The 27,704-nt window shown below is 37.5% G+C and overlaps 1 protein-coding gene across 1 annotated transcript in view; it reads right to left on the bottom strand.

The window, feature by feature from the left end:
• Positions 1-27,263, bottom strand: part of sls (sallimus) — a 346,510-nt gene extending 319,247 nt beyond the window's left edge. Inside the window, exon 1 of the mRNA XM_081744934.1 lies at positions 27,147-27,263. Within this exon, the coding sequence (XP_081601060.1) occupies positions 27,147-27,228 (82 nt within the window). The 5' untranslated portion in view covers positions 27,229-27,263. The remainder of the gene's footprint in view (positions 1-27,146) is intronic.
• Between the last annotated feature and the right edge of the window lie 441 nt (positions 27,264-27,704).

Raw genomic sequence — 27,704 nt, forward strand, 5'->3', positions numbered from 1 at the left:
AGTGTAACTTTTTTCAAGCTTGCTTAGAATCTACTGAAAGAACAAAGTTTAAGCTTTCATTTGATGCCTGGATGAGCCCAATAAATTCAAAAATTAGGAAGTTATGGGAATTTAGTTTCATGATGCTGAGTGCCAAAAAGTGAAAATGAAGCAAAATTCGCACTTTTCAAAAATTTCTCCCATAACTAATTTAGCTAACATAGGAAAAAAATAATTTAGCATAATTTCATTGGTATTTATGTATGAAAAAATTTTGAAAAGAATCTGAGACATTGAAGCACAGTGCTCTAGGTGATTTGACATGGAATGACCCTTTTCTAAAAACAGCTTCTTGATATACTGTAGGTCTATACCGCTTTTGCTCTGATACCTATTAATAGACGGACGAACACAGTCGTTCTAAAGACCTCCGACACTTACGCTTAGCATAATTTGGAAGTCTAATAATAAAGTTTCACTTCTACCATGCACAAAATCATTAGTTAATGAACAAGGCTCATTCTCAGTGGCGTATTTAGGGGGGTTAAGCCCTCGCCCCCGAAATAAATTTGTTTGTTTTTCGCATTCCACGTGTAACAAGAAAACTCCCTACCATTTCTAAGAATTTCATTGGCTTTCCATTTTCTTATGCTCTTTGTTCAGAAATAATACTGTATGTGTAAAATTTCATTCCATGTAAGAACTGCGTTCTTTTTTCCTTCTTCCGTCCATTCTACTCTTGTTTATTTTTCTTAGTTGTTACTTTTTTTCGTTTCTCCTATCATACTTTCGACCATTGTTGGTTGTGATTCAAGTCGGCCGTCGTCAGTAACACCAAAACTAAGAGGAGTTGATAAGCGAAACTAATGTCTCACACCAACTTGCACGGATATCAACATAACGGAACTTTAGTTATGATAGCAAAGGAATATTTACATCGTTTAATTATAAATAAAGGTAAATGTTTGAATTAAAGAAAATCAAGAGGGGGGAACAAGTAGCCCGGGAAATTATGTAGGATGCTTCGGCATTTATTGTCGCGTTTCTAAATGGCTGCAAACGGAAAGCTACTACGTGACTCGTGATAACGGTACGACGTGCAAAATAATATTGTCTAGCGCGCTCTTGTTCCACATTTCGACAATCTTTTATCTATTTGAAGATATCACATAATTACTGTAAAATTAGCGGTATTTTAATTTCGCAGTGATTAGGCCTCTTAAATGTTTCTGTCGCCTTTATTACTCTGCAACTTCATAAATGATCAAAATTATTTTCGGGTGCGCATCTTTTATTTCACTAATTGATGATTCTATTACAAAGAAAGTTAGGAACTTGCTTTTTGGCGACAACTGTCTTAGGTTCTATGCTTTAAAAATAACGAGCAAGAATAATTCTGGACTATACCTATTATCTAACGTTTGGGCTGCCGATTATAGCATTTAAGACCCTGACTTACTAAAAATAATACAAAATTTACCATTCTTCTTTTCCTTGTTTGTTCATAAGTGAAAGGAGATAATGAAATGCTACTTACCATAATCATAGATGTTATTCTACAACAGAAAATATGAATCTGAAAAATTCTCAGTGTCGCCATCCATAGAAATTACAGTGTTCCTAGAATAATATCTTCCCCGAAATCTAAGTTGGGGCAGCGACCAGAGAAACGAACTCAACTGCATTTGATTACGTATCATGTTGTTTTGGAACCACTTTTTAAATAATAATTGTATTTAGTTTTTAACAAACAAAACAGTTTTAATATGCGGTTATTAAAATTATATAATAATGTTATTTAAAAGGTAGTTCACAGAATGCCAAAACAACATGATACGTAATCAAATGCAGTTGAGTTCGTTCCTCTAGTCACTGCCTTAACTTAGATTTTGGAGGAGATGTTAGTCTGGGAAGACTGTAATTTCTATTGTTGGCAACACTGAAAATTTTTCAGGTTCATATTTTCTGTTGTAGAATAACATTATCCATAATTATGCTAAGTTGCGTTTCATTATCTCCTTTCACTTATGAAAAACAAGCAAAAGATAAAATGGTAAATTTTGTAATATTTTTAGTAAGACTCTTAAGCAATTAATGAATTTAAACAAAAAGTTTTTTTTCTTTTTTTAATGCAAATTGCACACAGAACTAAAGCTCTGTTTTGAACCACAGTATACGGACAAAACTGAATGCATATGGGTTTACAGAAATCTGGTTGTGAATTACTAAATATTGATCATTGTCTTTAAGATAGCGTGTCCTTTTCTGCCTTGAAGACCGCAAGGCCAAAGATCGTTTCTGAGAAACGGATTAAGAGTAAAGGGGGCCCTATACGCACACACTTACATGACCAACATGCATGAAAGATTTGTTTCATCATGCATATTCGATGAATTTTTTGTACACACTCGTACCAACTTGCTGTCCAACTTACTAGAAGAATGAATGAAGGGAAAAAGTCACGTGATTTCTTTCGCTGGTGTGATTGGTGAACCTAACTATAAAACAACCAACTTGCATGAATGAGCACATATATACGATAAACATGCATGAAGAACGGCAAAACCATCATAGATGTTTACATAAGATTTTGAAAACTTTCAACATGCATGAACGAGGCCATACACGATCAACTTGCCTGTAGTTTTATCATTTTTCATGCATGTTGGAAGGTTTCTTCATGCATGTGTTTGAGTGTATGGTTACTTTAAGAATTTCTCATTTTTCCCTAAATAAAGCGGTAGAAGCAGTGTCTCATAATTCTGGTTCTGTGAAATTCCTACCACTATTCGACGTTCCAGCTCGGCTCACAGGAGCTCGCCGTGGCGTTACACTAATCTATTTTATGCGCGTAAATACTTCTTATATGAAAAGCTGGAATTTAAACATTATAAAAGCTGATTGCTAGAAAAGTGGTGACATTCAGAATCAAAAGACAATTTAAAATATTAAATACCAATTGTTAACATAAAGTTATTAGCAACTTATTTGCGTTCTTTTCAAAAGTAAATTAATTTACATTACAGATTACATCGAAATACAAAGATTCAAGCCATGTAGGAATCTGTAGGCAATACTGTTGGAGATGATGAACAAGAGAGTCATCCGATCTTTCTTTTGTTCCACTGACGACACAAGTTTGACCTAAATTCTCAACTTCCATTCTAAATTTAAATGTTGAGTTGTTGTTCTTGGAAACAACGAATCAGAGTCACTTGGAAAGGCTCTCTTCAACTTTTCTAAAAACTAAAACCCATTTATTCTATACGTTATTCTAGTTTTATGCCTTACCAGAACTAGATTATTATGTAATAATTTGTGCTGTCCTTAGTTCATAAAATGCATTATTTACTATTTTTTTCATTAAGAAGACAGTTATTTTATAACAAAATAATAGTTGACCCATGATTCAAACGCTTTCTAGAACAAGCAAAATATCTAATATTCTAATATATAAAACAGTTTGTTTGTTTGTGTGTCTGTGTATGGCCTGGGGACCAGACGAGTGGACCAAGAGTTACCAATTTGGGTCACGGGTACCCTGGTCCAGACCCCACACCAAGGCGAAGCGTTTTTTTTTTTTAATTCCAACCAGGAGGGTCTCAGTGGAGGCGTTTACCGGGACATGTAAAAGTAGTAGAAAATGACCGATATTAATGTCAAATCCATAATTTTTGTAGTCGCCGAGATGAATGGTGATACTCCAACAGGCGTTGACTTCCAAATAAGCCCCCATCGGCTGGGGGCTACAGGCATTTAAAAAAAATCGAAACAGAGTCTCAGGGGCGTTTACCAGGATATCTAAAAGTAGCAGAAAATGGAAAATTTATACTAAGACTGAAAGATATACAATTGATTATCAAAATAATAATAAAAAATACACCTGAAGATCGCAGCACGTATGATGTGTGAGGTGGAAACACTAATGACGCGTGTGCGGCAGTGATGCCAACCTTAGGGAAAAATCTCATTTTGTGAGTTCTTTCTCCTAATTTTTCGGAGTTGAGTTGAGTTTAACGTTCCTTTCAGAAGCGAAGCTATATGAGACGTGGAACTACAGCTTAGCGTGAGTTCCGAATCACATGAGCTCCCGCCTGGAATTGAACCCGGGTCTCCCACGTCAAATGCGCGTCGTACGCTAACCGCTTATCCACGAAGGAGCTCCTTAATTTTTCGGAAAGGGATAAAAAGCAACAAATATGGGATTTTTCATAAATGCACACAACGAAGTTCTATGGGCGCAATATAGACATAATAAAGCATGATAAGCTTGAAAACAATATTAATTGACAAATTCGAAGTTTTTGCACTAAGTATTTCCTTTGCTATCGCGAAAATTCATATTAGTGTGGAAGTAGTTTGTGAGTGAGTTAATTGTATGTAATGCTCAAAAACCAGGCACTAAGGAGCAATTTGTGTTCGAGTCAGAGGCAGATCTAGGGGAAGCGATCGGGGCAATTGCCCCCCAGCAGAAGAAACTTTCTTCTTTTATATATAAATAAAACCTATCCCAGAGTTTGGAACTCTTAAAAGTAGCTCTAAGTATCAGTATTACAATCCACCGCCCCGCCCCCACAAATCCGTTCTTGATCTGTCCCTGTTCGAGTATTTAAGAAATAAAAAGAAAATAAAAGAAATGAACAAACGATTGAAAGAAAATGTAAAGTACCAAATGAAAAGTAATCAACTTTCAAGACGTTTCGGAAATAAGTGAAGAACGAAGTAGTTTACAGTTTCGCCACGCTCAGTACAAGTTGATTTTTAAAAAAAATCATGATATAGACAATTCATTTTCTCATAATAACTGGCTCTTGATTAAGGAAAACGTTTATTCACAAACAATTTGATAAAAATAGATGATCAAATTTACGGATAATTCATTTAGATATTGTAAAAAAGTGAACAAGACACAGAAGTTTCATTTTTCATTTAATACCACACTTTTAATAAGTATGACGTGGGAAATTCAAACGCAAAACGGAAGTTTTTAGCTCTCGAAATGGGATTTCATAATGTTTCAGGATGGCATCACTGGTGTCCAGTGCCTGGCAGTAAATAGTGCTGAGACAGCTTCCAACCAGCTGCTTCTTGCTAAAATCCCTGGCAACACGTTTTTCCTTTTTTCCTTCCTTTAGACATATTTTAAACAGCAGGCGTTCTATTGTTCCGAAACGCACCAAATATGCTCAAGCCGACATTTTCTGCGCGTTTTTATTGCTTTTGCGTTTGCAGCGCATTGTGATTAGCCATCCACATTTAAATACGTTGTCAGCGTATTTCAAGCGTACGCGTGAGTAATAAAAACTCGTTGCGAACGCTTCGAATAGCCGCCTACTTATGGTGGACGCAAGAAGAATCTTAAACCCGATTTGCCTCGTTCCTACCGTGGAATATGGCTGCGACTCTGTGACGTTGTGCGCAGCAATTTTTTCTCTCTGCGTGTGATCACGGTCACAGGATGAAATATTGCAAGTGACAATGTGGAATTTTAAATCACAACGTACATCCCATGTGAATATGCGGTGAAATTTCAATACCTCTCCTGGTTCGCCCAATCCTCTAACCTCAGTATTATTGAACACCTGAGATCAGTTCTGGAACTCTGAATTCGTAGCAGATATATTCCTTCATTCATGTTGACGAAAATGATTGATGATTTGTATTAGGAATGGCACAAAATTCCTATGGGAAACACTCAAGATATACAGTACACGACCAATAATCCGTTCTACGACGAATTACAGTTGTTTTCCATTTTAACGTTGGTCACAAGCCTTATCAATGAGTTGTATTTTCTGCAGGCATTTCCAATATTTTGATAACTATTGTGCAAATAATGTTCTAGAACATCTCAAATACACCGTGTGTTCAACAAGTTCAGGACTCGAAATAAAATACTTCAGAATGTCGGAAAAACTTATTACCACGATAATTTTCTACATACACCTCTTCCCGCATCACACACTAGCGGTACACGTCACAGAGGCTCTGGAACACTTAGAAATTTCGTCCACTGGAATGCGTTCAGCACAGCCGTCACAGTCTCTTAAATCGATGCAACATCTCGAAAACGCTCCTCTTGACGGCAAATTTCATCTTTGGGAGAGCATGAAGTCCATTAGGGCGAAATCAGGCAAATCTGGAGGTGATAAAGAACTGTGATCTTTATTTTGGCCAAAGTTGGACACTCTTAAAACGCGTAAACTATTGAAACGTTTTGATTCGACTGCTATCATGCCCATACATGTTCTGCATCATTCTGCACGTTCATTCGCACTTTCACCGCATTTAAAACTAAACTTGATTGGAGCAGCTTACTCCATTCTGTCAACACTAACAACGAATAAACAAACACGAATATAAAGGAAGTGTTGAACATTCCACTAAACGACATCCATAGGGTGTTCCAGGGCTTTTATGACCAATCCCTTGAGTGTGTGGCGCAGGAAGGGATGTACACTCATGTCCAAAATGATTGTCGCATATCTTCTGTCTTCTTGTAACTTCTTTCTTCTGTCTAACAGTCTTCCTGTAAGAATATAATTTAATAATGATTTTGCAAGGTACTTTTAAAACTGATACTATCTGTATAATCGGGAAATGTATATTTGTGGTAAATTTCATAGGAAAAGAATTATAAATACGAAAATTAGAATGAGTAAAACAAAATGTTGCTAATGGACAATAGAGTTTTATTTTCGTTTTATTGTTCTTATTTACTGCTCTTTTGACATGAAATTTGCCACATACATGTCTTTGACGATTATACACATACTAACATTATAAGAAACACCGGGCAAATTCGTTGTCAAATTATATTCTTACACAACATATTTATAGACATGCGACAATAATTTTGGACATAAGTGTACGTGGAAAACAAACCTGGTAATGCTTTTCTTTTTGCATCGTTAAGTATTTTATCCCGAAGTAGTCTCGGAAATTATTGAACGCACTGTGTACAACATACTTAACAGGGCACAGCTGTAAAGAACTAGTGGATAGTTGCTAGTTTTGGAGAACATGAATAACATCAAACAAAATCATAAGAATTAATATACACATCAAAACACCCAAATGATTAACAATTACTGTAACATTAAGAGTAAAGGAAAAGCCGAACGCATCGAACAAACTTTGCAATAGGCTCTAGCTATGTCATACAGTCATACTCTCCAAAAATCAACACAATATATCAGATACGTTATTAGAATTCATTGAATATAGCATGAACAGCATTAACTTACGATAGCCTGCTATTTAACAGCGTTTCTGAAGTTCTACAAGGACGAAGTCAGATCAGCTGTGTGGTGGCGTTACAAATCATGTCTCAGGATACGTTCTACAGACAAAGAGGTTCTGTCGACACGTTTGCTGCTCCAATCGCATCCTACTTAAGGAGTTTTGCTATTTTTTTCATCTACTGTTTCCATCAATAATGTGTCATTTCGTAGTTTACGTACTGTATATGTCTTTAACTTGTCCGGCGTTGTAGGTAAAAATTATTAATAACGAAAGAGGTCAAGTCCTTCGTACCACTCGGACAATTGGATTCAACAATAACACTATCAGTATCCTTGTGTTTAATCATAAGGTATCGGACGACAGGAGTCGCGATACTTGTATTTTCCACATTCTCTATGTGTGAAGTTTCGATCTCATTCACGATTTGTTCAGGGCCTTTACGTGACGGTAAGCCCAGGCCAAAAGGACTTTTTACCCAGAAAATGAGGCTTGTGTGATATATTTATAAGGAAAAGAGTATGTGAACGCCGACCGGAGCGCTTACAGCGGGAACTTGCGCTATTACCCTAGCACGCCCTTATCAGAAGAGCAGCGTGGAGCTGACATGGTCAAGGGAATGGGGTGTAACAAAAGTATTCCTATGGACAAAAATATGTAGCCCTGGGAAAAGAAGAAAATAACACAAAAAAAGATTATCAAACAAAATGACAAAACCACACCAGCCCACAACGAAACCTAAAAGTGCGATATTTTGTATTGCATTACGTTTCCAGATTTTTATTTTATAATTTTATAGTTTTTGAAAGTTTTCTTTGTGCTTCTTATTTTTTTTTAATATTGTTGTATTAGTCATAGACGTAGTACATCGAAAACACAAACGCTGACTGAGATGGAAGCACGTCCTCCTCAGATGGAGAAAGACCTCCACAGACCATTCTCCTCCCATGGCTCCCTCCAAGCACCGACGAATCCGTGGTATTCGCTGCTGATAGGGCACACATAGACATGTAGATGGAAAAGGGTGATAAATACGTGGGAAACAATCACTATCCTCTTAGCTCCACCCTTTCTCCACGACGACGGTCCGCTACATGAAGGGGCAACTCTAAGACTAAGGCTATTTGAGAAAGCGTTACCCCCTGTAGCGAACGCGGCCAAAGTGCCTATTCAGTAATTTTACTTTCACCAGATGTGTAAGTCATACTGTGAGCCAGTCAGGGTTTCCAGGTCTTTTTGCCAGGTCCAGGTGTGTAATAGCAACTCTGCACAAACCATCTTCCAAGCAGCTGTTTCTTGCTACAATCCCTTTCCCTGGCAACACGTCTTTCCTTTTTTTTCCTTCCTTTTGAAATCTTTTAAACAGCAGGCGGTCTATTGCAACGACCCGCACCAAATACGCTCGAGCTGACGTTTTCTCACCGATTTTATTGCTTTCGCGTTTATGATTAGCCATTTACATTTAAATACATGGTCAGCGTATTCCAAGAGTACGCATGAGCAATAAATACGTTTTGCGATCGCCTCAAATAGCCGGGTAGTAAGGCTATGGCTTACGAGAATGCGTTTCCGATACGTTAACCCCCGCAACGAACGCGACCTAGGTGGCTACTCACTAATTTTACTTTCGCCAGAGTTATAAATCACGCTGTGAGTCAGTCAGGGTTTCCAGGCCTTACTGCCTTATTCAAATTCATGCTAATCACGAGAAATAACCATACTGCGTCACATACATTTTTCTGTGATTAGCTAATTTTTCGAAATTTTCTTGTAGTTTTGTGAATTTCCTTTTGTTATACACGCACATACTTTATAATAGCTGAGTTCCAATGCTCTGCACAAAGTATCTTCCAAGCAGATGTTTCTTGCTAAAATCCCCTTGCCTGACAACACATCTTTCCTTTTTTTCATTCCTTTTGACATCTTTTACTGATTCCGAAACAGCAGGTGGTCTATTGTTCCGAAACGTACCAAATACGTTCAAGTCGACGTATTCTGCGCGTTTTTATTGCTTTCCCGTTTGCAGCGCATTGCGATTAGCCATGCACAGTTAAATACATGGTCAGCAAATTTCAAACGTACGCATAACCGATAAAATCGCTTTGCGAACGCATTGATAGCCCCAGGCTAAGAAGAAAGATAAACACGGTAGGAAATGGCCCTGGTTCGGATATTTTAGGAAAGAAACTCTTGAGGAAATAATCCTATCAATATCAGATGTTCCCTCGTAAGGTCAGACACATATTGACCAGAGGAAGGTTTAACAAGCCAAGGTCAAGGAAGCAGGAGAGGATCCTGAGAGAAAGGCCTGAGTGTCTTGATTGTGTATAGTAGTCACAAGCACCTGCTCGAATGAATATGCGGCACGAGACATCGTGGATCTGGTCACAGTACTGAACGCTAACTCGCCTGTCATGTGTTGTAGTTAGTGCTCTCAAACGGGTCGGGTCGGGTCAACTCGTGTCGGGTTGTCGGGTCGGGTCAATCGGGTCAGCTCGGGTCGGGTTGCCGGGTAGGGTCAGTCGAGTCAGGTCAACTCGGGTCGGGTTGGGTTAATGGGGTCAGCTCTGGTCGGGTTACGGATTGGGTCGGGTCGGGTTGTCGGGTCGGGTCAGTCGGTTCAGCTCGGGTCGGGTCGGGTTGTCGGGTCGGGTCAATCGGGTCAGGTCGGGTCGGGTTAATCGGGTCAGCTCGGGTCGGGTTGTCGGGTCAGATCAATCGGATCGGATCACGGGTCGGGTCACTCAGGCCAGGTCGTGTCGGGTCAGTCAATTCGGGTCACGGGTCGGGTCGGGTCGGTCTTCAACCCGACCCGACCCGACCCGTTGAGAGCACTAGTTGTAGTCAACTAAAGGCCGGTCTGAAAAGTTCCAAGTTCTAGCCAAAACAAACGGACCGATCTGTGAGTATAGGAAAAAATATATGGATTGTTCTGCTAATGAACGAAAAAAAAAGATAATATTGTTAAAAATCTGTACAACTGCAGGGCTAAAAATTAACAGGATAAGTTTTTAATGATCCTGATTGAAAGATTTGATGTTGCTAGGCATAAGCCATCAATAGATCATTTAAAGAAACATGATTCATCTTTCAAGCACTATATGCATACTAGAAATGTACAACGCAAACAGAAGTATGTCGAAAGGCATAAATTAGATAATATGCCGTGTCTAATCAGTTCATGTGACAAATTCTTAATTTGACTCCGTAATTAATTTAAAGACTGGTTCCACAGCATTCTCTCAAACTTCCAAAAAACATCGAAATATTTTTATGATATGCATTGAGTTTCTTTCAAGATCAGCATCTCAGTCACCTAATTTTATAAACACGCCTGCCAGGCAAATGAAAATTGACAGTGCTCTAAAGTCAACTATCAAGTTCATAAAAACAAACACTGTTGCACTTTATATCATCAAGGCGTACTCGAGCAGGAAAGTTTTCATAAAGAAAGAAAAATTCAAGAATTTGCAGGTCATCCACTAGATACCAAATAAACACTGGTGCTAATCTTTTTCTTTTTTTATTTTTCAAAACGATTTACCTGGCGAGAAAACAGAACTCAAACCTCGACAGTAATCATAAGGATGACAAACTTAGTATGTTCAACAATCATTTGCTCTTTGTTTTTATATTTTCCAACGTCTGACTAACACTTTGTTTAATTTGAGAAATACGTTTTTTCTCTGTGTAAATTTTACAAAAAACATTACTGGAATGGGTAAAATATTACAATGTTCTTTCTTTTCTTTAACCCCGCCACAACTTAACTTGCCCAAATGAAACTAATTTAATCTAACATTAACTAATATACTTTAATATTATTACTAAATAGTCTGTTATGTATTTCTTTTCAAAAACGTTTGAGTGGAAGAAGGAACATATTCCAAAACATACTGAATGCAGTTTTAGCTATAATATTACATATATAATTATATAGGGGAGAGGAAGGGAATGGCAATCAGCCCACTTTGCCCTTTTGCGTGACCCGAGGAGAAGTCAAACTAGTCCTGCCATCTGCCTCTTGTAGCAAGGTTTCTTTGTGTTGTCGAGCAAGTTGTCAGAGTAGATTGAAGTCTACAGCGTGCTGAAACTTGTTTTTGTTGATTTTCTTACAAGGATCTGCATATTTCAACTCACGATACATACAATTTAGATTGTAAGATCTTGAAGTTACTAAGATTCATAAAAAGTTAACTTTACGTCTAATGCACGACACATAGTTATATTTCAAAAAAGCTACGTTTTACAGTATAACCAGCTCAATTTTCAAAATGGCGCAATGTTGGGAATGCCGATCAACGTGATCGGTTTACTACCATGGTGATCACCATTCCCAACAAACGTTTGGAATACTTCTCCAGCAAAAAAATTATAAAAGACGCTAGATAGGTAATACGCCTACTTTAGTCAAACACGGAAACTTCGGTATCGGTGTAACCTTTGTGGACTGTGGGTGCATGCTGACTGTACTGCTGTGGACTCGCCACATGGATATATCTATGACATGTCTTTGAAAAAATGTCAATAAAACATTCAGTTAACGTTTTTTAGTCTTTCAAAGGCGCAGTTTAGCAAAAAAAAAAAAAAAAAAAAAAAAAAAGAGAAAAGAAAGAAAGAAAGAAAAGAAAAAGAAAAAAAGAAAAAGAAATGCCTCTGGAACTATGTGTGTTTATTAAGCTTGTACTGTGATCGCCATTACCAACATGTGATGGAAATGGCGACCAAAGTAGCAATTTGAGTTTTTTCCATCGTGTTCCCGATCTGAAAGAATGATCCTCTTTTTTATTTTACACACTTATTGTAGAAGGATTGGAGTATGTATTTACAAATTTGTTTCAATGTATTTTGCAAATGGAATTGCGTAATAACCCATTTTTCTTAGGTGATCCCATTGCCCACCTCTCCCCTATATATATATATATAAACCACTCAACTAGTAGTAAATAAAATTTGACGCTGCGTAATATTTTTTATTTAAAAAATGTATTTGGCGAGATCTTTCTTCGATTCTCCACACATTGGAGTTTTTGGAATATGTATTTGTTTTTAACTCGTCCATTCAATTACAAAATGCAATAATAAATAATTTTAATTTTATAACAACTTGTATATGGTCATCGTGAAGCAAAAATAATCATCCTAGAATTCACTGTCTAGTTTTCTCGCCTCCAAACGAAGAGCAGAGATCGTTGCTTTCCCTGACGTTGGGGCAGTACTGGATGACTCTTTATATAGAACCCTGTGTGCCACTGGCATGTAAATTTTGGGGGGGACATAAAAAAAGCTATTTAAATGGTACTACCTAACCTAAGCTATGTATTATCTTCGATTCCATTTGTTACTTTCACGGACCCCTTAGAAGTCTGAACTCTGTTATAATCGTTTCACAGCCTGAATATTATATTCCAAATACGGTCGTTAGTAAATAAATTAAATTAGAATAAAATATGGAATATTTTGTATTTCAAAATATTGGGGGGGACGTGTCCCCCTCGTCCTCCCCGCCAGAGACGCCCATGCTGTGTGCACTTGTGTTGAAGATGGACGCTACACCGAGGCAATCCTGAGCCCCCTCGAGGCTAAGTGGTTAGCGTACGCGCTTTGGCGTGGGAGACCCGGGTTCGATTCCCGGCGAGATGTCATGCAGTTCGGATTCCATGTTAATCAGTAGGTCCCGTCTCATATAGCCTCGTTGGTGAAAGGGACGTTAAACTCAAAATCAACTCAACTCAACCGAGGCAAGCCAGAAATACGTTCTCTCACACTCTTGCCAAATCTGTCATGGACAGTAGACTCCATATTCAGATTTATGTTTGATGGTTCTGCATTCGCATACAAGAAATCGTTTGATATAATTAACTTTTAAATATTTTTCTTCAAATTAGTAATTGGGAGGGCATGTGCCTTTCTGACTATTTGATATGGCCGCCAATGCTACCGTTTTTACTTACATGAAACCAATTTCGGGAGTGAAGAGCAATATCTTAACAGATATTCCAGAAATATGCATTTGTCACGTAATGCACATTTAAGATTGTACAGTTTATGGTTGAATAAAAAGGAACATTACACTAGGTATTTCAATACTTTTGTATATCTTACACTCACCACACAATAACAACTGATTCAATTTTATGCGTCGTTGGTTATATTTCCTTGTTACACCAATTAAAATATATTTTGCTTTTTGTTGTATTAAAAAATATTTATTCTAAAATTACAGAAATTCAAGAAGTGGAATTCGTAAACCTGAGTGGGAGTAGAACTTTCGCTGCCAAGAGTGCGACACCGCGCTTGCAAGAGACATGAAGGTCGAAACTCAGAAATAGTAACAAGCTTTTGGAACCGTCTCAAAACCCAGCGTCGCCTTCCACTTCTAATCCCAAAGATAGGTGGAGGGAAAGGCACTCGTTGACCACAATCTCTCCTAGCACCAGATCGGCTAGTGCTCCTAGCATCATTTTCTTTTGTTTGTCTCTACATTGACGTACCCTCCACACACACTCAAGCGCAATCTCCAAATTGCACTGAGATGATCACCTTAGAAAAGTATAATAAAGCTTTGGTGATTCAACACTGAACACATTTTTGTTCCATTACACTGTATAATTTCAATATATATATATTATATATTATATATATATATATATATATACTACCGCTCAAAAGTTTTCGAACACTCCGGATTTTTTGTAAGCATCTACTGTGACCCTATTATATTAGCACGAGAACATTACCTCCCTGCATTAGATGTATGTCTAAAGCAGAGAAGTTGACCACAGTTGAATCGAGACCTGAGAGATACTGCAGATGATATGTCGAATTATAATTCTTAAAACTGAGGCTAAAAATGATATTTCATATATATATTACATAGAATAAACAAAACTGGTGTAAGACAAGGCCACAAATTAGTTTTGTTGAATGATGTAGATACAGCTGGGAAATGCAGTGACAGAAATTCGAAAGAAAAATCAGTTTTCCTGATTTTGCAGTTCTCTACACTAGAGATGGCATGGGTCAATGAAAACTTGACCCACGACCTACTTCGACCCATCACCCACCGTGACCTACTCTGACCCACCACCCACCGTGACCCACCACCCATCACCCACTATGAACCACTCACCCACTGTGATCCACTCCGACCCATCAAAACCCATCGTCATCAACTCTGACCCATGATCCACGCCCTCTTAAAACAAGGCTGTGAAATTCTCACTAATTGGAGTTTGAATTTCTACGGTCAATCACCGCTCAAGCACCGCTCTGTTACAATAACGGTGAATCTGACCTTTACAATATAAAATGGTAAAGTGTTTGTCATGGACCAAATTACGATGAATTTCAATTAAATTATCATGGTATAATTATTTCCTTGTTAAATTACCGATACCTTTCAGTGGAAAAAGGATGAAATTTGAAAGTCAGAAATCAAGGTAAATAGATCAACGTAAAGAGAAAAAAGTGTAAAATTTTCCATATAATTAAGTGTAAAGTACAAACTTAAAATTTCCACGTAATTAAGCTTACAGTACAAATTGTATGTCTATTTTTCCCACAACTTTATGGGTTGATTACCTTGTGTTCTGAGCGCTCCATATAATAAACACAAGTTTCAGCAATTATTATAATTTCTCAATTAATAATTGTTTCTGAATTTGTTTCTCAAGTAATATCAATCGTTTTCGATTATTTTTACAAATCAACTCACTACCAATTTACCATATATAGAAACCGTCCCATCCCGCATAAAAGAGAATTTTAAAAAATGTTAGGACACGTCCTGTTTATTTTTAATAGAGTTAATATACTACTAAAGTTCAGCTCCCTAAGTTGAACGGCTTGTAAGATACTCAGTTTTTTCGCAAAAATTCGGACCCTCAGAACCCCTTTAGGATATGTATTATAATGAAAGCGATATGGTAACATCCCAGCTTGGAATAAGGCCTAACTATTTACCAAAAGTCATTTCATTTGACTTTGCAATTTGGACGTGATGATCAGGCAGACATAGTTACATTCATTTTTTATATAGAAGTTCATATATTACAAGTGATTCAAAAATGTATTTTTCCAGTAGTTAGCTTCTCTAAAAACTCTCAGGCTATGTGTCTCCAAAGCCAAGTAGTAAGTCCTATTATTATTACAAATACAAATATCAATATCCAGAAGTGCCTGAAGTTCTTTTCTTCACTTATACTCATCTCACGTCAGGTAAGTAAACAGAAACAAATAAAGAAGGAAGAGAAATTGAGGTATAGATATACCACGTTGAGTTGACACCTAGTCTCCCGTTCTGAGCGCTGCTGTCGACAGAAGGAATTCCACTCTCTTTCGCTAATTCTCTCCCGCTTAGCAACAGCTGAACCCTTATTGGCTCAACGCGTGGGTGTGTCGAGCGTGAGCTTTAGTTCGCATTTTTGCCACGGCTCAAGACATTTTGGCAGCACTATAGTAAACCGCAGACAAACTTACCAGTGTTCAGAAAATGCTGTCTAATATGCACTGAGCAAAGTGGGTCGGTAGGTCAGAGTAATACGGTGGGTCAGAGTGGGCCGCAGTCGGTCCCATCCTCTTGACTCACCACCCACTGTCCCACTCCCTCTTTGCTTTATACCTTATAGATATGCTGGTTTTATAAAAGCTAAAAACGCCATTCTTTGAAAAATGTTTACTATGATCAATATACATCCTTCTCGACTCAACTATTGTTCAGTGGAAGCGTATATGCAGTGCTCGTCATTACTATTTCAAGGAACAATTTTCAGCATACAAAAAGTCGTAAAGACTTTTCAAAGTAGTATTTTTGGCGTTTTAAACGTTAGCAAATCAACAAGATATAAAGAGCTACAAAATTTGGAAAGCAACTTTCTTTTTCAAAGTTGTCTGTCTTCTCTCGCGTTCGACACTTTTGTTTATACTATGCAATATCTATATCGAATTGTCTTTTTTGGTTTCAGTTTAAGAATTATAATTTGACATATCATCTGCAGTACCTCTCAGATCTCGATTCACTTGTCGTCAAATTCTATGCTTTAGGCAGGAGTATCTCTCATACAGAGCGGTAAAGTTCTCGTGCCAAAATAACAGAATCTCAGTAGATGCTTACAAAAATCCGGGGTGTTCGAAAACTTTTGAACGGTAGTGCATATATATTACTAATTTTATATATATATATATATCTACAGTGGCGGATCCAAGGAGGGGCTATAGGGGCTATAGCCCCCCTTGACGCTCAGGTATACACTGGATAAAATGGGATTCAATCCTGCTTTACACTGGATAAAAACGACAAACTATGGTTTAGCCCCTCCCTTGATCATATCCTGGATCCGCCACTGTATATATATATATAAAACTAATTATTACTTATTACTGTTATTATTTCTTATTACTCATTTTCTGTAATATATTTTAATTCCTATATCTGGCCAGCATTTGCAGTAGGTTCATTAAAACTTACCTGGTTCCTGCCTAATCTATTCAACATTACATGATGTAAATTTCAGTAAAATATAAAACAATCCTAAATGCAGTCTTGGGAAGTAACGTAACGCAAGTAACGCGTTACTTGTAACGCGTTACTTTTTCAGTAACGTTTCCTAGTAACGCGTTACATTTTTTCCAAAGTAACTGTAACGGTAACGCGTTATAAATTTTTAAGTAACGTACCTAGTTTGCGTTACTTTTTCGCGTTACATTTCGGATGAGTAACTACAATATATGTATATTTTTTTCGGAAACAAATGTTTCTTTCCTATAAGTGAATTTCTCAGAATGGAACAATGGAGCATGAACGATGTCAGTGACCGACAATTCCTGCACTGTTCGCCTTTTCCCGTTTCGCCTTATGACCTCTAGCAATGAAATTAGCATGTAAAACCTGTTATCTTAATGCAAGGCGAAACAGGAAATCTCGATGTGCATTTTCCCGTTTCGCCTTACGAACTTTACGTTGGTAGGCTTGCAAATACATTCATAGATACAATTTGATTTGTTTATTTACATAACAAAATATAGTGCCACTTGCTGCTTTTGGAAGATAAGGACAGCCTCAGGGAAATCACGTGTACTGATTGCAAGCACCTGGAAGATTTTGTTTTAGGTTTTGACAGCTCCAAATTAATACATTCAGTGAGTGAACTACGAGTGCAATGGTACTGGTAGTCTATTTTACTTTGAATGGTGTTGTTTTTATAAAGATGGAGAACGATAATATTTTATCGTTCGAACATTTGAAGGAATACTTTTTCTTAAAAGCTGAAGATGATGGTGAACAGCAGTGGCGTATTTAGGGGTGGGGCTTAAACTCCTCCCCCCCCCCCCGAAATCTTACTTACTATAGTAAAGTATATAAAATATCTTGCAGAATTTTCACATTTTCAGGCACAGCCCTGCTTAAACAAAATCGTAACTACACCACTGCTGAACAGAATTTAAAAGTAAAGTGGGGCCCCGGCGGGAAATATTTATCAACAATTAGGGTGCCATAATGAACGACATTCAGTAAGGGTTTAATATGAATAAACGGTGTTCTGACGAGCAGGCCTACTTTATTGATGTAATGTTGATGGTATGTAATATTAGGGTTCTTTTAGATCAGATTGCATATCCTCAGTCCCGTTGATTATAGAGTTTGGAACAACTACCTTTAAAAAGCATGTATCGATTTTAGAGTTATTGGCAATTTTGATTCACCCCCAGCCCATGTTTTCTCATTTTGTCAGTTGTAGTGTAATGTTTCTCTACATGCTGTATTTCTAATTTTACATAGCAACATTGTTATTATTATATAATTAGTTTAGCAGAATAATAATAAGCAACCATTTTTTCTAACGCATAGGGATGGACACGAGTCAAGCTAAAACTCGACTCGAATCCAAGTCGAGTTTTGAGTCGAGTCAAAAGTAATATTCTCGAGTCGAGTTCCGAACCGATTCACTGTTTTTGGCATCGAGTTTCGAGTCGAGTCGAGTTTGATAAGTGGCTCGCTCGTTTTAACTCGTTTTAAAATCATGGGCTGATTACACTGGAAAGCGAAAGCCATGAGAAATGTAAGCTAAGCAGTAATATGGAATACTTTTAGTGTTGCTCACGAGAGGGGACACTGCTCGCATCTCGTGTAGTCTCGATAGCGAGACTACAAGAGATTTTTTATAACAAGCTTAGCTCGGCTCGGCTTAACTAAGCCGATGGCTCGAGCCGGCTCGCTTGGGGTGAACCATCGGCTCGAGCTGGCTTGGTTGGGATAAGCCATCTGCTCGGTTTGACTCAACTGAGCGAAAGGCTCTAGCCGACTCGGTTGGGTGAGTTGTTGGCTCAGCTCACTTCTCGGTTTGAGTCGATAGTGAATGAGCTGTGAGCCGATCTGCTCGAGTCGTTGACAATTCTAAACCCGGGCCGAGCAGTTTTGAAGATATTTGGCCAGTGCCCTATAACTTTTAACAACGTTTGGCTCGAGCCCGAATACTCAACCTAGATCCTCAACCCAAATTCAGAAGCTCGTGAACAATGTCCTTTACTCCTAGACTTCACGACTACCGAGGTTGGCAATCAACTATTGTACTTTTTTAGTATTCATATATAAACCGCCTATCTTTCATGTTTATACACAGTGTTGTTATAATAATAATAATAATAATAATAATAATAATAATAATAATAATAATAATAATAATAATAATAATAGAAGAAGAAGAACAAAAAGAAAATGTAGTAGTAGTAATACCATTGATAATAATTATATTCTCTATGTAAGATACTTGAAGAGAGTACTCGAAACTATACACCAGATTTGACTCGACTCGACTCGAAACTCGACCCGAATTCGAGTCGAGTTGGAGGAAATTTTTCAAGCCGAGTTCTCAGGTCGAGCTCAAAGATGTCAGTTTCTAGTCGAATCGAGTTTCAAAGAAAACTTGCTCGAATTCACTCGTGCCCATCCCTACGAGTAACGCAGTATGGTATTTTAGTCAATGTTACATTACATTAAAATGTTGATATAGTTGTCAAGTAAAAATTTGTCCTTGCATTTACATAAATCGATTCAGAACGTGCAATAATAATAATAATAATAATAATAATAATAATAATAATAATAATAATAATAATAATAATAATAATAATAATAATAATAATAGTGGTAGTAATAGCAGTACGGAAAACTGAAGTAATAAGATTTTTTCCACATATTCAAAGTTTCGGACCTAAAAGTAACGCGTTAGTAACGCGTTACTTTCGAAGTAAAGTAACAGTTACTTTTTTGAGGCAAGTAACGCGTTACTAACGCGTTACATTTTAAGAGAAAGTAAAGTAACTTGTAACGCGTTACATTTTTATAAGTAACTTACCCAACACTGCCTAAATGATGACGTTTTTCAATCTTTTGTGCATCAAAACTGTTTACGTCTTGCTTTTACATTGCCAAAATCATCAATAACGTCATCAAAATCATGTTTAACAGTCGATGACTAAAACAGCTATATGGACCAGTCTCTTCTGAGAAAGAGTAGATCTCAAATAGTTTTTTGATTCTTAACTGTGTAGAAAATGATTCTTCCGCCAGACAGTTAGTTGCTGGTGTACATAAAACACTTTAAGGCAAATAATTATGTTAGAATATAAGTCCTGAAGGTTTATCGATATCAGAAATCGGTTAAGTTGCGATAGTGACATTTCTTCAGCAATTCCCAACTTGTCTTGAGCTAAAAGTTTTTTTTTTTTTTTTTTTTTAAATGAAGTCACTCAACAACAAACGAAGATTCCTCGATGTCAGCTGTAACTGACTTCTTTCCGAAGCAAAAATGGTGCTAATGTAGGCCATACTGCTTCAAACCAAGCAAAATAGTTCTGTTGGAAGAGTGTTGGGTTCGCATTCGAAAGATCGTGGGTTCGATGGTCACCGCCGACCATTCTAACTGGGATTTTCCCTATTTTTTTCCCTTGTTGTTATATATCCAGTGTAAAATGGCCTCCGGGCTGTATATGGTATTTGTTGAATAAATAAATAAATACAGGGTGACTCAAAAGTAGGTATACAGACCCGTATTGATCATCTAACTGTATTTTATATAATTTCTAATGGTTATCAACCAGGTAGACATCATTTCTTTTTGTTCTTAACGTCTTTTTACTTATAACTTAAACCCGGAACAATCGAAGCAAATAAATCCATAAACTAGAATGTTCTACTTGATCAATGCAGTGGTGTATACCTACTTTTGGGCCACCCTATACACGCCAATTTGTGAAAGTACGAGTGTCGAGCTACCTACTGCCCCCTTTTCAGCAGATCCACCGACAACTGATCAAACCACCATAATAACCAACTGACTCATGCCAACTTACCATTATGACCAACTCACTGCTACGACTAATCTGCTACAATGTTATCGTAGTCACGGCCATTAAAAAAAATGGTTTTCGTTTATTTTATTGAGTCATTGGTGGAATATGTATTTTCAATAGTTTTATCGTTTTATATATATATTAGGGTGGTTCAAAAATTAGGGAAAAATATTTTTTTCCGATTTTCACCTGCAGCACCCCTAACATTTATTACACGACTGAAAATAGATACTCTAGTAAAATTTAAAATTTTTAGAACAATTTTTAATGGTTGCGCAAGCCGATTGAAATTTTGAATACTATTGTTATACATATACATATACGTATATTGTTATATACTTTGTTATACACAATGTTATATACATATTACAAAAATATACATAAAAGCACATTATTGCTGATTGTATTTGGATTATTAAAACTTTGTGAAGTTTATTTGTTTACCTATTTGTACATTCAGTTTTACATATTGTGTTTACTTAGATAGGGTATTCTTTGAACAATATGGGTATTGCTTCATGTGTTCCACAACAACTTGAAATAGGTACTGTTTCTGTTAGTCGTTCTTTGTCATAATACCGTTAGATCTATACTGTTGTATGAGGCCAACTTCCCGTTCTGCGTGATCATTAACTGTAAAGGTAACCAAGAAAGCTCTGTCGCGTTTTGTGGAAGTCTGTGTTCCATTGGCCCTCACACCATGAGTTGAATGCGAATGGAGATAAGCGAAGGTCAGTTGTTGCTGTGGGTATATCCGACATACTACCCGGTTGTGATAGTTCAATTACACAGTAAACGTTAAAATGGGACCGCCACAGAGCGTCATAAGGGCGTGTATGCTGTAGGAGTTCAAACCTCTGTCAAATGGGCTGTAGCGGGATGAAAGATATGCCAGGCCTTTGGTAAGTGTGTCGTGTGTACGCGGACAGTGCAGCGTTGGTTTTTTAAGTTTAAAAACGGTGACTAAACACTCGAAGACGCACCATGTGCCAGAAGACAAACACATGTACAAAATGAATATCTTCAGGCAGCAATTGAGGCGAACAGTGGTCAGACATGTGAGGAACTGGAACTACAATTCAGTGTGAGTAGAGAAACCATTTGGCAGCACCTCCGTCAACTTGAGAAGCACTACAAGTTGGGTCGATGGGTCCCACATGATTTGACTCCGGACCAGAAGACAATGCCAGCAGACACCTGTGTTTCTTTGCTGTCTCGTCTGAGGAAGGAGCCATTTCTGGACAGGGTGTTGATTGACATGTGATGAAAAGTGAGTCCTGTACGAAGCATCACGGTGCCGTCATCATTGGTTAGCATCCCATGAACCGGTTCCAAAAGAGCCGAAACCAACACTGCACCAGAAGAAGGCTCTCCTGTGTGTTTGGTGGGCTACTCGCGGTATAGTGCATCAGGAACTACTACCAGCCTAACAGAGCATCAATGCAGCTGTATACTCTCAGCAGTTGAGTCGTGTTCAAGAAAAACTCAAAAGTATGGAGCCAGCTCTTCTGAATTGCAAAGGAGTTCTCTTGTTACGCTAAGCTCCACGTGGCTAAGATGACCCGGAACACCGTTCTACACCTTGGATGGGAAACACTATTGCATTCGCCATACTTCCCGGACATTGCACGGTCCGATTATCACATGTTTCATTATTTGGACAATCATCTTAGAGGACGCCAGTTCAAATCCCTAGTAGAGGTGCAAAATGCACTTGATACCTTCTTCGCTTCACGGCCCAGCAAGTTCTACCGCGATGGAATCCATGGTTTTCCAGAACGTTGGCAGAAGGTTGTCGATGCTGATGGGGACTATTTTTTATCTTGTAGACACGTCTTAGGGGGGTCATATCGATGTTCAAGGTTGGTTTTTGAAAAAGCGACAGAACTTTCTTGGTTACCGTTATATTTCAGAATCAGATAAGTAGTCAATGTTGGATTTCCATGTCTCCGTATTTTGTGCAAGAAATGTTCGAATACTCAGACGTTTAAAAAACTGCGTCGCGTTCTTCGATACCAAATTCTCGATCTTGGCATCCTGTAGTGAAACAAGAGCATCTCAAGATATGTGCAAGCGTTCTGGAGGTTCATCATTACTGGTATCTTCATATTTTTCACCATTTCTTGCTTTGTTTCTGCGGACAGTTCGTCATCAAAGAACGCCATTCAATGAGTTCTTCGCTCAAGTGCCAGAGATGACCATGACTTTTTTCCTGGGCTTTGTAAACGGCTAGATTGTCTGTTTCATATTTAAGAAGGTTTCCCAGGAATTCGAGATCATTTCTTGGAGCAGATGCAGGAACTGGTGATAAGTACCACGCTTTCACATAAACTTTAACAAGGAACGTACACAAAGTAATCAACTCTTTTTCTTCTTGAAGAGTAAGGTTGAGTTGGTCTCTAAAAAGCCATATTTTGAATACATACAGTTCCTTTGCCATTCACTTGGCATGGTGAATAGCTCTGGGTGCCACAAATGGTCACCAAATGTCTCACCGACAAATTCGTCATTGCAGTGAATTATTGTTTAAAATCTGTAAAGTTAACATTATTTCTAATGGCGTGATAAATACAAAATGCAATGGATGCACCAAAGGGAATGATAAGACAGTATTTGTTGATCATTGTTGAAACAATATCTCCTACAGTGGCATAGTTGATTTGTAATAAATAATTACACGAACTGGATATAGGAGAATATATGCACAAAACCAGAGTGTATCCCATTGTCAATATAGCGACAATAAAGCACTAATTTTGTTAAACTTTAAGTCGATTGCGCAATCTCTAAATATTGAGCTATTGATTTGAAATTTTACAAGTGTTATTTATTTGTAAAGGAGAACAAATTTAGGGGGTGCCACGGTAAAATTTCAAACGTTCGAAATTTTCGGAAGATTTAAGCAGCCATATCTCGGAAACCGTAAGTCATGGAGAAATCATACCGGTATTGATCAATATCTAAGAGGAAGGTAAACATTTTGGTACCAAACAGTAACTGGTAGCCACTCAGATATTGGCCAAAAAGTTCGAATTTCGGGAGATTTAAGGATTCATGTCTCGCGAACCGTAAGTCATAGAGAGATGATATTTTAGGATTTTTTCCTAGAAAGGGAAGAAGTACGGATGCAAAGATTTTCTTTTACATATAGGAACAATCAGTTATCCTTCCCGCTCCCTCTCTCTGTTCTTTTTAAGTTCGTTCTGGCAATGCTCTCTTGGAACATTCTTAGCTGGTTTAAGATTGTTTTCTACATATGATCTGAATATTTAGTTGGAGGCAATGTCCAGATGGTCTATTTCTGTTAGAGAATACGCACGTTGCTCCGTAATAGAATGGAGAGAAAATAGATTTCCGCTGTAAGGAAATCCGAGGGACGTAAAGATCTAGGATCAATTTTTTGGACTTACTCTCTGGAGAATAGTCCAACTTTTCGTGACCAGAAGTGTACAAGGAGGTTCCTGGTTTGCTCACAGGCCGTCGTTGAGAATATAAAAGACGCTACTTAGCCCAAAAAGTGCTTTGTTAAATCTTTTTGTATAATCTAGGTTCAAACAGCACGAATTAGAGCATCGGAAGACGAATAAGCACGAAATTATATTTAGATTTTCAAGACATGATATCTTATTAAGAGATATCAAACCGAGAATCAAACAAGTGAATGTTCAAGAGTGAACATTATTAACCAACTATAAAGTTCTGCAGTAATGCTCCAAAGTTGATATTTCAGCTACTTCCGGGTCGCCGGTTCTGACTGGGCCACAAAGCCTATCTGGGTCTGTCAGGGTCAGGGGCCATGATAGGGTCTCAAAAGCGAGACCCAGATAAAGTCGCAATCCAAATAACCCGATGACTCATGGCCCATTCCGTCCGTGGTCTTCCTTCCGTTCCTTGCATACTGTTGTTTCACAAATTCTTTCCCAATTATTCACTCTCGTTATAATCATCTTTTTAATTTAGCCTGAAAACAAAGCTGTCGGATAGTATATTAAATATTTCATTTAATTCTTTCCAAGCCACCAAAGGACAATTTAAAATGGTTTGAAAGACGTGTTAAATTATTAAGCACGAGTTAAGATTGGAATCGAAATATCGATTGGAAACAAATGTTCCTGTAGAAATAATAAAAATTAAAAGGAAAAAAGTTGGTCTCAGAAGTACAGAATATTAACTGACAATATACTAACACAACGATAAATATACCTTTTCAAGCAATGTCTTAGTAAAGGCCCGAAATAGTTTACACAAGGTTCAAAAACAGAGTTGACTAATGCATTGGCTTGAAAAAAATCTTGGTTTGCACTATGAAGAACTGGTAATGTGGTTTATATAATTAGACTATTGCATTCACTGTTCTCAAATTTGCATAAACACGGCCAATTTATTTAGGGAACATGCAGCTCCTTGGTTTTCTGTGAATTCCATTGCTTAGCGCAGATATCAAATTTCTTGCCCAAATAATTACACTTACGCTCAGTTCAGTAGCATTTTGTGACAGTTATACTGAGAATTTCATTATTATCTTGACGGATAGGCCCATCAGTAGAGACAATGAATATCCCTAATATAAGTGTGTGTAAGCTTTTGTGTGGGTATATGAGTGAGTGATTGCTGCCCACATACACTTGAACCGCTCCTGGCCTATTTCCAGCCATGCTTTTCGTCCAGTTTAAAGGAAGATTGCTTGTTTCCCATCAAACGCAGAGAATACACTTGGTGTCATCACAACTGGGCATCCTTAAAGAGACTTTTTCACCAATTTGTAAAAAGATGGCATTTTACTATTTTACTTGCAAAAAACTGGCATTTATTGGAAAGAGTTTAGTTAACAATTTGATATGCATACTAAATTTTGTTTCAAACTGTAAAACATTGACAAAATAACCATTACGACTGCAAGCTTTCTATTCTCTTTCTGTTACTAACATGAAGTTCCTTGAATTTTGGTTTTGTGCCAACATAGGTCACGACGTAGAATTCATTGCATCTATTTACCACGTTTTTTTTTCAAACCTAAACAAGAGCAGTTCTTCCTCCATTAATTTTCCTCACCCACGAGACATCATTTCGTCTCTTAACATTTCCCTCTCCTCTCAAACACAAATTCCAAAGCAGTCACTGGTCACCCTTGTCACATAGCGCACATAGTCACATAGGTTTTCCATTATTTATTTATTTATTTACTGTTTCATACAGCACAAGACCATTTGGCTGAAACTGAACAATATAAGGAAAAAAAGTAACAAATACAAAAATAAAGAAGGTTCAATTTTCAATTTACAATGTTCTCTTCAACCAGGGCCGTGCCATGGAAAATCAGCGCGCGGGGCGAGAGTATACGACGGCGTCCCCATACATATATTCCAAGTAATTTTCCTATCTTTTTCGTTTTTCCTCCCGAATTTTTCGCCCCTTATTTCGGCGCCCGGGCCCGTCGCCCCGCTCCCCCCCAAGCACGGCCCTGTCTTCAACTGAGTTCTAAAATTTCGTTCAGAAGTAAAAATGTTGACATCTGTTAAAACTGTATTGTAATCATGTGCTGGTCTGTAAAACAAGGAGCACTGAACAACTGATAACCTAGGACTCTCCTAAGTTAGTAAATTTAGAGAACGAGTTCGCTTCGGAAGAACACGAATGTTAATCTGCGATAATAAGAATTCACAATCAATTTTACCATTGATAATCTTATATAGATAAGGTAAGTCAGCAGCGCGACGTCGTTTGACAGGGGTACTTAAGTTCATTAAAGACATTAGTTCCTGTGTCGAGTGATCACGAAAATACGATTGAGACAATATACAAAGAAATGGGAGACAGATTCATCAGCTTAAAGAAAGTGGACTCTAGTTTTCGCATTCTTTAAGACAACGAAACTGACATACACAGCTAATAAAAATAGCTTGAAACAGAGATGCATTTTCATGGGAAGCTATTATGATAGTGACTCAGAAAATGCTCAGTGAAATAATGCAATGCTACTCAAGACAAGGGATGATGTTACGCTTCACACAGAGGACTGCTTCGCTTCATTGTACAGTTTTGGGGATGATGGATTTCCAAATCTGAGAGTTAGCTTTATATTTTACTAATTCTCAACATGCATCGTCACATGTGAAAGGTCTTTATCTTGTTCTACTTGAGATCATTCATGGGAGAGGAAAGATTGCTTCCTTGGCTGAGTGTAGGGTATAGAGAGTTACTGACAGCATAAGTTTTGAGAAACTAATCAATGAATTTGCAGCAGCAAAGGAAAGGATAATTTATCTTTCAAGTTACATTACACCTAAAGCACTTTATCAAATTATTTCCTTCACTTTATGCTAACTTTTCAAGTTATTATATACAAAGTAATGCTTTAAGTTTTGTTTTTAGTTTGCAACAAAAGTGCCTTACAAGAAAATTGGTTAGGTTCAGAGAACAGAATTTCCATAGTTTATAGTTGTCCATGTGTTGAAAGAAGTAATACCTAGAAAATATGCTAATTTTTATCTTTTAAAAAAACAACTTAATCCGCAGCAATAATCCTCATCATCCAAGACAAAATTTATGAACTCAACACTGTTAGTACTTACCATCGTCTGTAAGATCTACAGTCACATCACTACTAGTTGCTGATGTTTGTATGTTGATTGTTCGTATGGTGGCTGTGTTCATTTTCCGATATGTGCCATACTTGTGAGAAGGTACGCCTGGAATAAAGAGCAGGCAATTAATCAAAGAATTATTTAAAATGTATGACCACATGTTTACTTATGGTAATTATCAAGAAAGAACACACACAATTTTAAATACTCATACAGTACAATTGAAACTACATACCTCAGACAAAATAACAGTAATTAATTAGAATGTGAGTTTAATCTCGATTTCAAACACGATTATTTCATGCGAGTTAATTATCTTATTCTGTGTTCAAGACTATTTAACTTCTTTGTGTTTGTAATGTTTTATTCTCAGTTTCAAAATTCGGATGTGAATGTATAAATTAAACGTATTGGCGGAGTTCCATCCTGGCTAAGCGGTTAGAGTACGCGCCTTTGGATGGAAGACCCGGGTTCGACCCCCGGTGGGAGCTCATATAGTTCGGATCCCTCGTTAAGTTGTAGGTCCACGTCTCATATAGCCTCGCT

This window comes from Thermobia domestica, chromosome 17 (genome assembly GCF_964235325.1).
Source record: "Thermobia domestica chromosome 17, izTheDome1.hap1.1, whole genome shotgun sequence".
Taxonomy (NCBI): domain Eukaryota; kingdom Metazoa; phylum Arthropoda; class Insecta; order Zygentoma; family Lepismatidae; genus Thermobia; species Thermobia domestica.